The 15,224-nt window shown below is 55.1% G+C and overlaps 1 protein-coding gene across 1 annotated transcript; it reads right to left on the bottom strand.

Annotated features, from left to right (window-relative positions):
- Nucleotides 1-2,796: 2,796 nt before the first annotated feature.
- MFSD2B (MFSD2 lysolipid transporter B, sphingolipid) lies at nucleotides 2,797-14,785 on the bottom strand (the record flags this gene model as incomplete). The annotated part of the gene is made up of 14 exons (XM_079721517.1): nucleotides 14,595-14,785; nucleotides 10,651-10,776; nucleotides 9,355-9,479; nucleotides 8,694-8,817; nucleotides 8,300-8,378; nucleotides 8,080-8,210; nucleotides 6,145-6,235; nucleotides 5,907-6,028; nucleotides 5,394-5,477; nucleotides 5,003-5,083; nucleotides 4,688-4,797; nucleotides 4,187-4,330; nucleotides 3,631-3,801; nucleotides 2,797-2,821 (listed from the first exon to the last, which is right to left on the bottom strand). Exons 1-14 carry the CDS (start codon nucleotides 14,679-14,681, stop codon nucleotides 2,797-2,799), a joined length of 1,500 nt encoding a protein of 499 aa, XP_079577643.1. The 5' UTR covers nucleotides 14,682-14,785.
- Nucleotides 14,786-15,224: the final 439 nt, after the last annotated feature.

The raw sequence follows: 15,224 nt of genomic DNA on the forward strand, positions 1-15,224 counted from the left end.
TGTGGAGGTGGGTTCTACTGAGCACAAGCAAAGTGGGTGGAGCGTAGAGAGCTGGGGGTGGAGCAGGCGATTGTGGGGAAGCAGGAAAGGCCTCCCTGAGGAAGTGATACTTCAGGAGAGACCTGATCTTGTGAGACCTTGAGGGGGACTGTTGATGGGATGCAGGGGTGGGGCTGAGAGGGCCTTGAGCAAGTGGATGGCATGCTCTCCTGGATTTAAGTGGGGATGGAAAAGGTCGTGGAGAGGGAAGGGACAAGGGGAGATGTCTGCCTTTGCTGGCGATAGGCCCTGGGCTGGCCGTGGTGGTAAGGAGAGATCTTCTCCCGCTGAAGCAGGAGGACGGGCTCTGAGGAGGGTGGGTGTCACGAGAGGGACGTGGATATGGGGCGAGCTCAGTGGGCAAATGTGAGCCGAAGGTCGAAGAGTAGGAATAATGGAATTACAGTGGAATCGAAGCATAGCGTCAGAGGCAGGGACGCTGGCGTTTGGTTTCAGAGGAGGAGTGGTCCTGTGATACCGAAGTCCTGGGTCAGCCATACCTCCAAAAACTATTTTAAGCCCTGGCTAGCTCCACAAGCTTTGGAATCAGGCCAACTTGGGTACAAGACCGTTTCTACCACCAACTGATCTTAGGCAAGTTGCTGAATCTCTCTAAGCCTGTTTCCTCATCTGAAAATGAGAATCTTAGTACCTGCTTCATAGGGCTGCTATGAAGAAGAAATGGAATAATACCTTTTGGCCAGCCCATGATTACCTCCTGTCTCTGAGATCTAATCCCTAACCCCCAGAGGTGGCCCCCTGCAGCTGTCTTTGTACAGTGAAGCTCTGATCCTTGAGACTGCATTCCCGGGAAATAGCACAGGTAACATAAAATGTGGCACAAGCTTCTGATCCCACCTGCGTTGCCCAGGTTTCCAGAGCACAGCATAACATAACATGGTAGAAACTACCTGGTCTTCGGTCGTACCAGGTACTGTCTCCACAGGGCCAGTGATTTTCCAGTGTTAAGAAACTGTTCTGTATGTGTGCGTGTGAGTGTGCAGTGTGTGAGGTATGTGTGTGGTGTGTGCGCCTGTGCACAGCGGGGGGTGAGTAGATCTTCCTATCAGCCCCTTCCTGAACCGGTCAGGTGGACAAGGAAGAGAGACGGAGCCCAGCTCTTTCTCTGGGGCCCTGTGACCTCAAGGATCAGATGCCCATGTCAGTGTCACGGGTCCAGAAAGTTCAGGTATCAGACAGACTGGGTCACACTCTGCACTCTCTCTCTGAGGTCAGCTTCCTTCTTGTGCTATAGCATTTGTAGAGGAAGCTGAACACTTTAAGCTCTGAGGGGCACATCCTGCCTGAGTGTGTCTGAGCTCTGGCCGTCTTAGACCTCGCACCTAATCTCACACCTAAGAGGCAGCCAGAGGTCTAAAGAGGAAGGGGGCCTAGCCCTGGGCAGTGGGCTCAGGAGGGGACTGAGCTGGGGGCTGGGAGAAATGTGGGGGGCAGGTCTATACCTCCTGGTCTCCCTTGAGGTATCTGGGCTTCTCTAGGAGGAGTTGCTGGGGCATCAGGGTCCCCACAGGTTGCTCAACTCTTCCCCAGGCCCCAAACCCACATGAGCCACCTGGCCACTATCGAGTCTCAACTTTTTTTCTCTTCCAAAGGAAGGAAGTAACCCACCTCCCACATGGCATCTCTGGTCTGAGGAAATGCAGACTCTGGGACATGTGGCTGATGGGCCACAGCCAGTTTCAGTGACATCAGGCACCCTCCCCTTCCCTCCTCGGGACGGGACTTTCCCAGGAGGTGGGATGAGAAGGCTGGCCACAGGCAAATTTTACAGACTCAATAGAAGATAAACCCTTTAATTTGTTTCTGAAAAAATAAATCTCAGTGGATCTTTCTTCCCCAAAGACATGGCCTCTAGAAAACGGTGGTTCCTGTGCTTTTATAAGATAAACTTTCAGGGGACTTCCCTGGCCGCCCAGTGGTTAAGACTCCGCACTTCCACTGCAGGGGGCACGGGTTCCATCCCCGGTCGGGGAACTAAGATCCCGCATGCGGTGTGGCACAGCCAGAAAAACAAAAAGATAAACTTTCAGAAAAATATTTCCACAAAAGTAACTTTTGTTCATAAAAATGATGGATCTTCGGTGGCTCAATATCAGTCAGTGTCCGCTTCTAGAAACAGTGTCATCCACTTAGCTGTACAAAGGGAAAGAAACACCTCATGCCCTGCTCAGTGTATCCCCACCACTGGCCCCATTCGCTCCCTCTGGGGTCTTCTGGCCTCGCTGCATCTGTCTCTCTCCTAATTGGACATCCCAGCATGTCCGTCTGTCCCCACTCTGCCCACTCACGTGCTGTCAGCCTCTCTCAGACATCCAGTGGAACATCAGGGGAAACGAGTTCTGTGTGTCTGTCCTGTCAGGTAGCTTTGCCATCCAAGCAGGTTGGTGGGCCTGGTGCTCCCACAGGAAGTCTGCAGACCAGGCTGTTAGGGGCTTCCTTTTTCCAGGAATAGTTGCTGCTGGTATGCTTTCCAGGTCACAGGTTGCCTGGAGCTGGGTAGTCAGGGGCACAGGCCTATCTGAGATGTCCTGCAGTCAACAGGCAAGACATGACAGGTGGGGGTCCTGGAGCCCAGGCCACTCCCTTCAGGAGAGTCACCGAAGACGCCATATCCCAGGGGAAAAGACAGGTCGTGTGTAAACTGTGAAGCAGGGGTGCCGAAGGGCTGAGAAGAAAGGGGGACTTGGAGTCCAGAAGACGCTGCTCCTGCCGCTCCAGCTCACACGAGTCTCAAGTTCAAGCGAGGCTGTAGCTGGTCCTCCTGTCGGAAAGGGAAGAAGCCAAAGGGAAGGAGGAGGTGGGTGGTGCCCCGTGGAAGTATCAGTGGCTGCTCCTTGTCTCTCTAGCAGCTCCTCCCCTTCTCAACCCCGTGAATGAAGCTAAAACCCTGTTCTCCCGAGTCCCACCAAGCAGTTCCCCATCCACCTGTTATTCCCCGAGTGTAGCGCATGAGCTCAGTAAGATGGGCTGGAGTCCCAGGCCGTCCACAGCAAGCAGTGAGGGACCCATGACAAAGCCACTTCCTGCCTATCGTGTGTGGTCCTCTGTATCTACATGGACTCGTGTTTGTAAACGCATGAGCATCGGCAAAAACGTGGACAAGGCTCGTGAACGTCTGCTGGACCAGACGTGTTGATACTGCAGCGCCTGCTTGGCCTCAGGCTCTGGGCTGAGCTCTTGGGACGCAAAAATGAAGAAAACAGACCCAGCTTTCAAGGTCCCCCCAGTCCACTGCGAAAGCCAGACAGTGAGCAGATCACCCTCGGGCAGTGGGATCGGTGGTGGTTCGCAGGGGGAAGAACAAGGTCAGAGAGAGCTGCTCGGTGCAGCCTGCGGCGGGGAGAGCGGGAGACGGCTCCCGGGCTGGAGGGTGGTGCCATCCACCGGGACCGGGGCACAGCAGGAGCAGCGATTGGGGAAGAAGATAAATTCGGTTTGCGGCCCATTTAGACTGACTGCCATGCTTGTGGGACATCAGGTGGAGGTGACCAAATGAGAGCCGTGCACATCTGCATGCCTCCCGGGCGTTGGCAGCCCTCCTGTGTATACCCGTGTGCGAGAGGTGCCTACCTCCCAAGGGAGCGGGAGCTGTTCCGACGTGGCACCTTTGGAGTGCGGCCGACCAGCAAGATGCACAGACCGATGAGGATCAAGCAGGTGGGCATGGCAGCGATGAGGACTTTGAGGGTCACCACTACCTGTTCCGCCTGCTTGCAGGCTCCTGGCTCATACCCCGCAAAGCTGGGGAAACACCATCCAATGCATCCAGCTCAGAGCCTGGCTTCCTGACGGAGGGGTCCCAAATGCCCAACCACCACGCTATCCTGAAACTTGGATAGTTTCCTGGCCACATCAGCCTAACTATGGGGGACGGAGTGTGAGGGAACGAAGAGACCAGGGAGTTCAGAGAAAGCTGAGAATGTGGGAAGCAGAGGCTTCAGAAGGGGTACAGCCACCAAGAAGGGCCCCTTCCAGTCATTTGCACAGAGAAAGCTAGGGTGGAGGTTCCCACACACCCTCCAGACTCACGGGTGACCCCTGGCTGGCTAAGGTGGGGGACTCTGCCCTCTGCTTCCCACGCCGCTAGTCTTTTGTGCCTCTGGTACAGCCCAGCTCTGTGACTCACTCCAGGCTGAGAGTGGAGATGCCCAGGGCGCCTGCACCTGAAAGCTTGGTGAAGAAGACATAGGATGAATAGAAGATGGTCTCCAGCCCTGGGCCGTGCTGGTGCTGCAGCTGGAATTCATCCACCACATCTGGAAGCATGGACCTGGGGGAGGGGGCTGCAGAATTATCCCTTTTATCCTCTCAACAGCCACCAGCCCAGGAGCTCTCTGGGGACAGAGAGTGAGGCAGATTCACCCCTGCGTCCCCGCTGCCCAGGACCGGCCCACAGAGTCAGGCAATATTTCCCCAACACACAACTGTCCACCATTCCTGCCGCCTGGCGCTCTTTCGGGAGGGCTCCACAGATGGCGCTGGCAGCCTCCATCTCCTGCAAGGCGGGGAGGGCCCCTCCCCAGCGCAGCCTGTGCACAAGGCCTGGGACAGCAGGTTGATGTGAAGGAGGGATACCCAGTAGGAAGGACGTGAGGCTCCCACTCCCATTTCCCTTCACCCAGCCTACCAGGGTAGCAGCAAGGACACGGCAATGCTCACGCCAGATACAAAGGCCACGACGTATGCCACGGGTGCTGTGGGCACAGCAGCCAGCAGGATTGCAAATGGCACCATCCCCTAGGGAGACAGACACACTAGCTGCTCCCTCCACCTGCACCACCCCCCCTCAACTGCTCTTCGATGCACACACCCACCGCTCTACTGATGAGCCCTGCGCCTGGTCCCCTGCAAGGCACTGAGCACTGCCGGCCCCCAGGAGGCTCAGGCTCCAAGGTCACTGCCCCCCAATATCCCTCCAGGCCTTGCTTCCTGCCTCACTCACAAAGATCCCGAAGGCCGACATCCTCTTCCCAAATCGCTGCAGAACCCACTCCCACATCGGGGTGCTCAGCACTGCCGAGACCTGTGAGCGGACAGAATCATCCCAGCCCAGGACACGCCACCTGCGCCTGTGCCTGTGCCAGGCCCTCAAAGCCCTGACTTTTAAGAGGGACCCTCGACGTTGACCTTGCCCCCTGGCTGGAAACAGTGGCTGTGAACTTTATGACCCTGGCCCCAATTCCACCCTCTGCTGAAATACAGGTGACCAAGACCACAGCAGAGTCCAGAACACTGACCACCGGAAGTCCGGCCACGTGTGTCATGGCAAGGGTCACACATCCCCAACTCAGGCCCCCGAGCGCCCTTGCCTCTACCGCCCCAGGTCCCCTCACCAGGATGGTTATCACCAGGCTCTGCACGTGGTCATGGAGCCGGGAGGCGTGAGCGCAGAACAGGACCAGGTAGTTCTGCTCCACCTGAGCAGGTCGACAGGAAGTGGGCGTGTATGGGAAATGGCAGAGACGTGGACGTCAAGGGCAAGGCCAGGGTCTCAAGTCTGGCCTCCCCTTTGGGACCTCAAGCGTCCGGTTCCTGCCGCCATCACGCAGTCCCCTCCCCAACGAAGGACGCGTATCCCTGACACACGTATAAATGCCATTCCTAGTCCCCCTCCCCGGCACAGCTGAGAACCACCCCAGACAGCGTCAGCTTCCTGGTGTCTGGGCCCTGACCCTCCCCAGCCCCACAAGCTCTAGGCAGGTTTCTCTCCTCCCAGCACCAGCCTCGCCAGGCGCTTGCCAGCCACTGGTTTCTCTCTGGTGCAGTGGGGACGAGAGACACCTGAACCTACGCAGGGTCAGTATGGCCAGAGCCAAGCCAGTGGGGATCAGCCTGGCCAGAGGTACCTGAACGGCTGCCGAGATGAACAGGAAGGAGATGACCAGCTTCAGGTAGGGCGGGTGCCGGACTGTGAGCCGCAGCCCAGCCAGGAAGCTCAGGCCCTGGCCGGAGCCTCGGGCAGAGGCATCTGCAACACAGGAAGGGGACATCTTGGCTTGGTGGAGTTCAAAACCCAAACCCACGCCCAAGAGGAGCCCGGCCGCAGCTTCTGCTTCCCCCACCCTGCCTGCACCCCGCACCTACCCGGTCGCTCCTTCACCCCCAGGCAGAGCAAACTACTGCACACGGGGTACGTCACAGCAACCACAGTGGCTGCCGTGCAGTAGAGACGAGTCTGTGGGACAGGACAGGACCTCAGTGGGGCTGATGTCTCCAACCCACGGAGGTGAGGATACCCAGGGGCCGGGCAGGAGTACGTCCCAGTGGGAGCACAGGGACCCTCAGCCCAAGCCCAAGGATGCGGGGTGCCCCTCCGCCCCACCAGCCCAGCAGGACAGGCAGATCTAAGGGCCCAGAGTGGTCCTTCTGCTGGCCCTCTGCCTCCTGCGGGCATCCATGCAGCCATGGGTCTAAACCCCCTTCGCCTCTTTTTTTTAAGCAAACGTTCATTGGGGCTGATTTCTGCGTGCTAGACCCTGTGGTTACGGTGATGAATAAGTGATCCTGTGCATCCACAATAAGGGGCTTGGAGTGGGTGGGGAGACAGATCCAGGAGCAGACAGTGTGATGCATGATGACGCAGATAAATGTCAAAACCAGAACGGTGCTACCTAGCATTCAGAGGAAGACACATATGTAATAAAATACATTCAAGGCATGCATGGGAGTAACAGCCACCCAATTCAGGACAGGGGTTGCCTTTGGTGGGGGGAGAAAGAGGGAGATGGGCAGGGCTTCACCAGTGTGGATCCAGCACAGTTGCACAGGGTCCCACATTCAGAAGGCACTGCACTTGGGAGTTAATGCTCCGCTGTCTTGAAATTCGTGATGATTTTATCTATGAATTTGTGTTTTGTAAGTGAAGTCGATGGAACAACAGAGCTGGAACTACCAAGAGGCACCTGAATGCTTCTCGCCTTGGCTCACACGAGGCTCCGCCTCCCGGGAGGGGTTCTCAGCCTCCTGCTCCCTACTTCTTGGCATCCCAGGCCCTGCCCAGCTCCTGCTCTCCAACCCAAGGCCACTGCCACCCTCTGTTCCACCCTCACCCAGACAGTGACCCAGTAGCTTTGGGGAGGGCACTTGTAGAGGCCTCAGTGGGGCCTAGGCATGGAAGAGGGGAGGGTGAATCTGCAGGTCGCAATCCCTCTGATCCCAGGCTCATAGCACCATGATGGGGTTTGAGGGCAACTGGGCAGAGTCTCTCCCCGACCCTGACTCAGGCAATCCCTAGACCGGGGCAGTGGGCCATGGGAAGGGGAAGCTGACTTCCCCGCTCTCTCTGGGGCTCTACAGCCTCACTGTGCACTGTGCTCAGGCACATTCTGTAGCCGGGCTACCGAGGGGTCTGGGGATGGGGGGGTACACAAGGACTTCATTGTAATGTTTCCTTACGGGTGGTGAACCATGGGTGTTGGTGGTATTATTCTCATACCATTAATTCCCAAATGTTGGTGGAGGTGAGTGATGTCATTTGCTTAAGGAGAAAGGGCTGGGGGGTGGATAGAAGATGAACTTGATGGATAAATAGAGGCACGTCCCCTAATTGCTGAAAAGGGACCTGCTTTGAGGAGACACGAAGGGGTACTAGCCCTTTCACACTGGGGGTGGGGTTGGCGTTGGCAGTCACCCGTTCAGGGATGGGTAGGACTGGTCATAGGTCAGGTTTTGCCCAGGGCTCTGCCAGGACACCAAACCGTTCTGCTGTCTCTCTCCCCTGTCCCTGCCTGTGGCCCTTCCCCACCCCATCCCTTCTCTGGGGTCCGCCTCCTCCCCTCCAGATGGCCTGCTGATCTGTTGTCTGACTCCATGTTTAGAAGGCACCCAGCAGAAGCAGAGTTAGCAGGGAGGACGGAGGGCCTGGGCTCAGCTAGAGGAGCAGGGAAGGAACGAGAGGGCATGGTGTGCAGAGCTGAGCCCCCAAACCACCATGAAGAGACCTGGGGGAGAAACGGCCCTGGAAGAAACAAGTGACCCGAAGCAGGGGTCCCAGTGGGTCTGGGTAGCCTGGGCACTCACCGCGTTGGGGGAGATGGACACTTGTCCTGGGAGCGCAGTCTCCTTGCACCTGTGGGACCCGTGGGCACCAGACACGATGAGTCCATGGACAGTGGCTCCCATCAGCGTCCCTGCCATCTCCAAGGTCATCCCTGGGACACAGCGTGGAGCAAGGTGACAGCTGGTGGGGCCAGGGGCAGATCCATCCCACCCCACGCACCCCACGCCTGCCTGCACTCACGGTACACGGTGGCCGAGTCCCGCTCCCTGGGGCTGGGGGTCAAGAGCATGGTCAGTGCCGTGTAGGGCACCTGGAAGAACTGAGGCACCGGGCAGAGTTTAGGATGGTGCCTGCCACCAGACTGCCAACCCAGGCCAGCAGCTTCCTGAGGCCAGGCCTGCGCCAGGCTGGCACGTCCCCACTGATCCCCTCAACCCGGAGTTAGGGGCTGAGGGACAGGAGGGGCACCCAGCCTGGAGCCCACGCGAAAAGCTAATGGTCTTTGGCCACCTGGTAAGCGGGTGGGCAGCGGGGACCTGGACCCCTATCCCCAGCACACACACACTTCAGAGGGGCCTCCAGCCAGCACTGGGGTTCCAGGAGTCCAGGCCGAGGAAGGGGGCCACCTGCTTACCGTGGCCAGGGCCTGGAACAGGCAGTAGAGGGCTGTGTACCAGAGGCCGCGCAGGCTGGTGAAGGGGGGCAGGAACCACAGGAAGAAGGAGGCCAAGGCAATGAACGGCGTGCAGCCCAGCACCCTGTGGAAGCACAGCCCAGGTGGAGCGCCCCGCGGCATCAGGACAGAGGATGCAAAGGGTGGGCCTGGAGCAACCTCACCCCTCTGGGTTCAAGCTCTTGGCCCCTGGAGAAACCCTGGGCTGGGGCTCTCAGGGTGGGTGGGAGCCATGGAGGGCGCGAGGTGGCCGAGGGTGAGGAGGTAGCCAGGAGTAGGGGCTGGGGCACTTAGTGGCTGGGTGGTGCCATTCCCTGTTCCCGGGGCCACAGGCAAGTCACATCTTCTCTTTGAGACCTTCCAAGACACCCAGCTCAGCCTGGCTGCACTCCTAGACTCCCAGGGCCAGGCCTGCGACTCTTGGAGGGTTTGTCCAGCTCCGTGCCACCAGGTGAGGGAGAGGTCTATGAACACCTGCATGACTCAGTCAGACCCAATCCACTCCTGTCACCTACTGTTCAGACTTGTCCTCTAACCATCCACTAAGCAGCAGATGTGACAAACACAGTGACCTCAAGCCAGGGGTGGGTGCCAGGATCCTGAGGACCATGGGGCTGCTCACCAGGGCATGAGTCGTCCAGACCCTGTCCTCCTGCTTCTGTTGATGAAGAACCCAGCCAAAGGGTCGGCAACTGCCCCAGACACCTTCCCTCCAAACAGGACAAGTGACACCTGGGCAGCAGGGATCTGAAAGGGACAAGGGAGGGGATAGCCAAGGCCCGGCAGAGTCAGAGAGGGTGTCTAGGCCTGCCCGCCCATCAGGAGGAAGATCTGGGAAACTGACAGGGGCCAGAGCCACAGGGCAAAGGTTTTTTGGTCTCTTCCCCAAGACAGGAATCCAGAGAGCTCCGAGGGCATATGTGCACCAGTAGAGAAGGGGGAGGGAGTGATAGCTGTTCCCTAGCACATTCCTGTTATACTTATGCCCGGTCACTTTCGGAGAAGACTTGAGAGATCCTCCCCTGAGGGCTCAGTGCAAGAAGCGTGCACTGAAGCTGACAGTCAAAGGCAGACCTTGTGTTTCACAGTGAAAACGTTTTATTGATTTTTCTGATTACATAAATGATACACTCATTATAAACACATTCAAACAGTACAGAAAAATATTGAGCAAAGCTCATCTGAAATCCCACCATCCTGAGACAACTGCCAGGAGTGTTTTGATCATCCTGTCCTGCGTTTCCTTATGTGCATCTGCAATTTATAATTTTACACAAATGGGATCGTATCAGCGTCATTTTAAAAAATCACAGAAAGATAAATAAATAAATCATGGATACCTTATTAAAAAGTCCTTTTTTGTTTACCCTCTATCCTCCACCATTCCCTCTTATAGCCAACATCAACACTCTGGCGGATATCCTTCCGGAATTTACTTTCCCCATGCTCATCCTTTAATCATGTACAGACATATATACATCCATATACCCATGCACCCACATATATGGGGCATGTATTTGTTTTGCTAAAATAGGATCATTTTATATACCCTTCTCTAAAACTAACTTTTCTCACTTGACAGTGCATCATGGAAATCCTTCTGAGTCAACTGGTATAGATCTAACTCATTCTTTTGAGTGACTACACAGTAGCCCATTATGTGGATAAAGCCCAACTTATTTTCCAACTACTTCTATATTTTGGGGCATTCATGTTGCTTCCCACTTTTCCACTACAAACAGCCTGCAGTACACATCCTTGAGGAGGCTGCCCGCAAGAGCATTTGTTTTTTTCTCAGGCTCGGGTCAGAAGTACCATCTACCAAGCATGATGGGGGTGGAAGTAAAGGTGGGGTGAAAGGACCAGACACCAAGGCAGACGGAAGCAGGGGGCCCCCGAGGCTGCTGCCCACACTCACCTGTGCCACATCGAGCAGGAAAACTTGCAGGTAAAAGGCTATGGCGCTGGAGGCCACCTGGTTGGGGACCCCTCCAATGCCGTAGCACACCTTCGTACAGAATGAGAGGCGACCAGCTCCGCTGTCCTGGGGGAGACACAGGAGCTAAGCCCCCACAGACACCCAACAGCTCCCTCCAGCCCCCTGACTTCCAAAAGCATCCTGAGGTCCCTATGTCTTGAAGGCTTTTCCAGCAACCTCTCAGTCCTAATTTGTCCCAAATCATCTTAAAAGGAAGTGAGACAGAAAAAGGAAAAAAAAAAAATCCTAAACCATGACCTCTAAGCATTTCCAGGGGGAAGTTCTTCCTTATATTTCCCCACAGTGCTTCCTGCTGCAGTCTGTTTTATTCTCCAAGTCAGCAAGCCAGAGTGAACTAGGGGTCGGGAGGCCCCTAACTTTGCCACCAGCTTCCTGTGTGGACTTTGAATAAATCACTTTATCTCTCTAAGCCTCATCTGTCAAATGGATATTCCTGCCAACTTCAAGGGATTTTTTTTTTACATCTTGATTGGAGTATAATTGCTTTACAATGGTGTGTTAGTTTCTGCTTTATAACAAAGTGAATCAGCTATACATATACATATGTTCCCATATCCCCTCCCTCTTGCATCTCCCTCCCTCCCACCCTCCGTATCCCACCCCTGTAGGTGGTCACAAAGCACCGAGCTGATCTCCCTGTGCTATGTGGCTGCTTCCCACTAGCTATCTACCTTACATTTGGTAGTGTATATATGTCCATGCCGCTCTTTCACTTCGTCACAGCTTACCCTTCCCCCTCCCCATATCCTCAAGTCCATTCTCTAGTAGCTCTGCATCTTTATTCCTTTCTTACCCCTAGGTTCTTCATGACATTTTTTTTTTTTTTTTTTTTTTTTTTTGCGTTACGCGGGCCTCTCACTGCTGTGGCCTCTCCCGTTGCGGAGCACAGGCTCCGGACGCGCAGGCTCAGCGGCCATGGCTCACGGGCGCAGCCGCTCCGCGGCATGTGGGATCTTCCCAGACCAGGGCACGAACCTGTGTCCCCTGCATCGGCAGGCGGACTCTCAACCACTGCGCCACCAGGGAAGCCCTTCATGACATTTTTTTCCCTTAGATTCCATATATATGTGTTAGCATATGGTATTTGTCTTTCTCTTTCTGACTTACTTCACTCTGTATGACAGACTCTAGGTCCAGCCACCTCACTACAAGTAACTCAATTTCGTTTCTTTTTATGGCTGAGTAATATTCCATTGTATATATGTGCCAGATGTTTTGATGAGCAAATGAGGCAATGGCTCCGGGAGCTGATCGTTAAATATTCGGGACTTTTGCAAGCCAGTGATTACTGGCAGCCTGAAATTGGCCATGGTGAGAGTATTTACACCACAGAAATCAGTAAACAGCAAAAATCAGAGTTTTTCTTTTCTGGAGAGACTGTTTACCAACCCACCACTAAAATGAAGTAACGCTTATGACCCCTAATAATATGTGTGTGTGTGTGTGTGTGTATCCCTATATATATATATATATCCCTAAGCTACCCAGTGAACTCCAGACTCAAATTAAACTGTCTACTCACAGCCCCACATGGTTGCCAAACAGGCATTTCAGCTTAGCATGGTCAAAACACAGCTCCTGATTTCCATCCCATTGTCTTAACCTCTTAACCCTGTCGTCCCGTCCCCATGGCATTAAATAGCCCCAATGTCCGCTCAGCAGCTCAGACCACAAACCTAGGAGTCATCCCTGATTCCTCTTTCCCAATTCCCCTAATCTATCAGTGACAGCCTCCTAAGTGGCTTCTCTGCTTCTACTCTCGTTCCCTACTATCCACTCTCCATCCAGCAGCCCAACTGATCTTTTCATAACATAAATCAGATTGTGTCTCATCTCTGCTTAAAACTCTCTAACAGCTTGCCATTACAGTCTGAATAAAACTCCAAGTCCTTCCCATATTGCCTACAGGAGCCCACCCAATCAGCCCCCACTCCCTTTCCCACCTCACTTCAGGTAGCTCTCCTCTACCATGGTAGCCTCCTCCTTCTTGTTACTCAAAATGACCTTTTCTGTTGCTGCCTCAGGGCCTTTGCACTTCCTGTCCCTTCTGTCCGGAAGGCTCTTCCTCCCGGTCTTTGCAAGAGCTGACTCCTTGCCATTCAGGCTGAAGCCTAAATGTCATCTCTTTAGAGAGGCCTTCCCTGACCACCCAAATCTCTCTCTCAGTTGTACTAACTACAGGATATATTCTTATTCATTTCCTGCCTCTCCCCACCAGCATATAAACTCTCTGAGAGCATGAACTATATAACTTTGATTCACCACCATGTCCCCAGTACCTAGAACAATGCTGGGCATATAGACAATATATATATTTGTTAAAAGAATAAATGCCATGAAGACACTGTGGAAAGTGCTATTTCTTCCAAAGACGCTGGGAATCCTTCTCTTTCATTTTTTGCCCGGGGATGGGAGGGGAAGTGGAGAGGCCCGTGGTTTCACCCATTTTTGTATCTTGCCAGACACCCCGAAGGAAAGGAAGGTCTTCCCAGATAAGGGTTTATCCAGTCCTCTGCACTCTGCCTACCCACACATGAGGCAGGATGTGGGCTTCTTTTCTGATATTTTTGTGAACACTATTTCAACTTCCAGAAAGCTTAACAACGGGCAGAATCCAACATGATAACTCTCCCCCCACCCTGCCCCCTCCATAATGGGACCCTGGTTTCCCACTAAACATAACTATCAAGTTTCTGATACATAGAAGGCACTTGAAACAGACATTCCAGCTGAAACTAGGTATATGATACAATCTTGGAATCTTGAGGAAGACAGTTTTACCTACTTAAATCATAAGCCCTTCACAGTCAACTGAGATCAAGTTTCAGATTTAGACAAATTCGACACATTTGAATGCAAACCCTGTCTGCCATTTCTAGCTGTGTGACCAGGACAAGGTACTCAGTGTGCTGAGCTTCATTTCCTCACATTTGAAATGGGGATAATACACCTCATAGAGTTGTTATGAGAATGAAATGCTAGCATTTCATGGACCATGTTTCCCCTCTAGCCATTCATCTCACCCTGAATTTCTAAATTTCCCTGGGAAGTGAGAGCCCCCAGAGGGCCTCTTAATCTTGCTTGCTTTCTTGGAGGCCACAATCTTTTGCTCCGAGGTGCCGGGAGAGGAAGCACTGAGTCAGCATAGGGAATTGAAGCCACAGACAGAATGAACGCGTTGAGCACAGGGCGGGCAGTGGATTTTTGCACTCGGCGGGAAAGTTGAGACGTCCTAACTCCTCTCCAACACAGCCACCCTGAGTGACATGCACCCCAGCCCCATCCAGGGGATGGGGGGAGGGGGGATGCGAGGGGCTGAGGGCGCCCCTAGGTTCCCGCCTGCCCGCTACCCTCACTTGGGAGCCCGGTTGCCAGGAAGGACATCTCTAGAGGCAGTCTCCTCAAGGAGAGCCCGGTGCCTGGAGGAAGCCAGCTTTGAGAGGGTCGCTGTGGCTGCCCGCAGCACCTGCCCGGAGACTGGGGAAGGGAGGCAGCCTCCTCACGCACCACTCAGCGTCCTGCCTGCCCAGGGTGCAGGGGGCCTGGGGAAGACCTGGAGTGCGGTGGACAAGAGCCCTAGACTGGCCCTGGCCTCACTAGGTGGAGGAATCAGCAGCTTACTTCGCTTGCCTAGGACTCGGTTTCCCATCCTGTTCTCTTTGGGGCTCCCGAACACCCTCAAGCCTCTCGGCTCTCAACTGTCAAACCCCACCAGGGGCAGTTCAACAACCTGGAGGCTTGCCGGGGCTGGCTGAAGGCTTACGCCCAGACGCCCGGAAGGTGCCCGGGGCCCGTCCGGCCCAGCGCCCGCTCTGCGCCCGGCTCAGCCTCCGCGCCCCTCGCGCCCCTCGCTTTGCGCTCACCGAACCGGGCTCCAAGGTGTGCGCTTCCGGCGGGGGTGGCGGCGTCTCGACTGGCGGGGCCGGGATCCCTTCGGGGGACACTGCCATGGCGCACGGCTGCACGCTCTCGGTGTTATCGCCCGGCCGGCCGCCCCCGCGGGGAGGGCGGCTCCCGGGCCGAGAGGGCGCGGCGCGAAGAGGGGCGGGGCGGCGGGCGCGCCCCGGGCCGGGGGCAACGCGCGGGAAAACGGGGAAGCCGCGAAGTGCGCGGGTTCGGTTTCCCAAAGTGAAAAACGCCAGAGCCCACATTTGCCGGGGGAAAGGCTGGCCAAGTCACTCGGGACCGTTTTCCTTGGGGTAGGTCTCCGAGGGAGGGAGGGAGAGCCAGCGGCCGTTCGCGCTAAACTCGCCTGCTAAATCCTCGTGAAAGCCGACAAACAAATTCATTAGAAAAACGAAGCAATAGAATTGACCTGCTCAGACTAAGATTGTGGCTGAGTAGGCTTACAACACTCTTTAAAAAGTTGATACAGGATGCCCGAAATACACATTCTCCAACCTCATACAGACAATGGGTATGGCCATGTAACTAAGTCCTGGCCAGTGAATAAAAGCTGAGTGGTGTAGGCAATTTCCCAGAAAGGTCCTTAA

This window comes from Hyperoodon ampullatus (genome assembly GCF_949752795.1).
Source record: "Hyperoodon ampullatus genome assembly, chromosome: 15".
NCBI lineage: Eukaryota > Metazoa > Chordata > Mammalia > Artiodactyla > Ziphiidae > Hyperoodon > Hyperoodon ampullatus.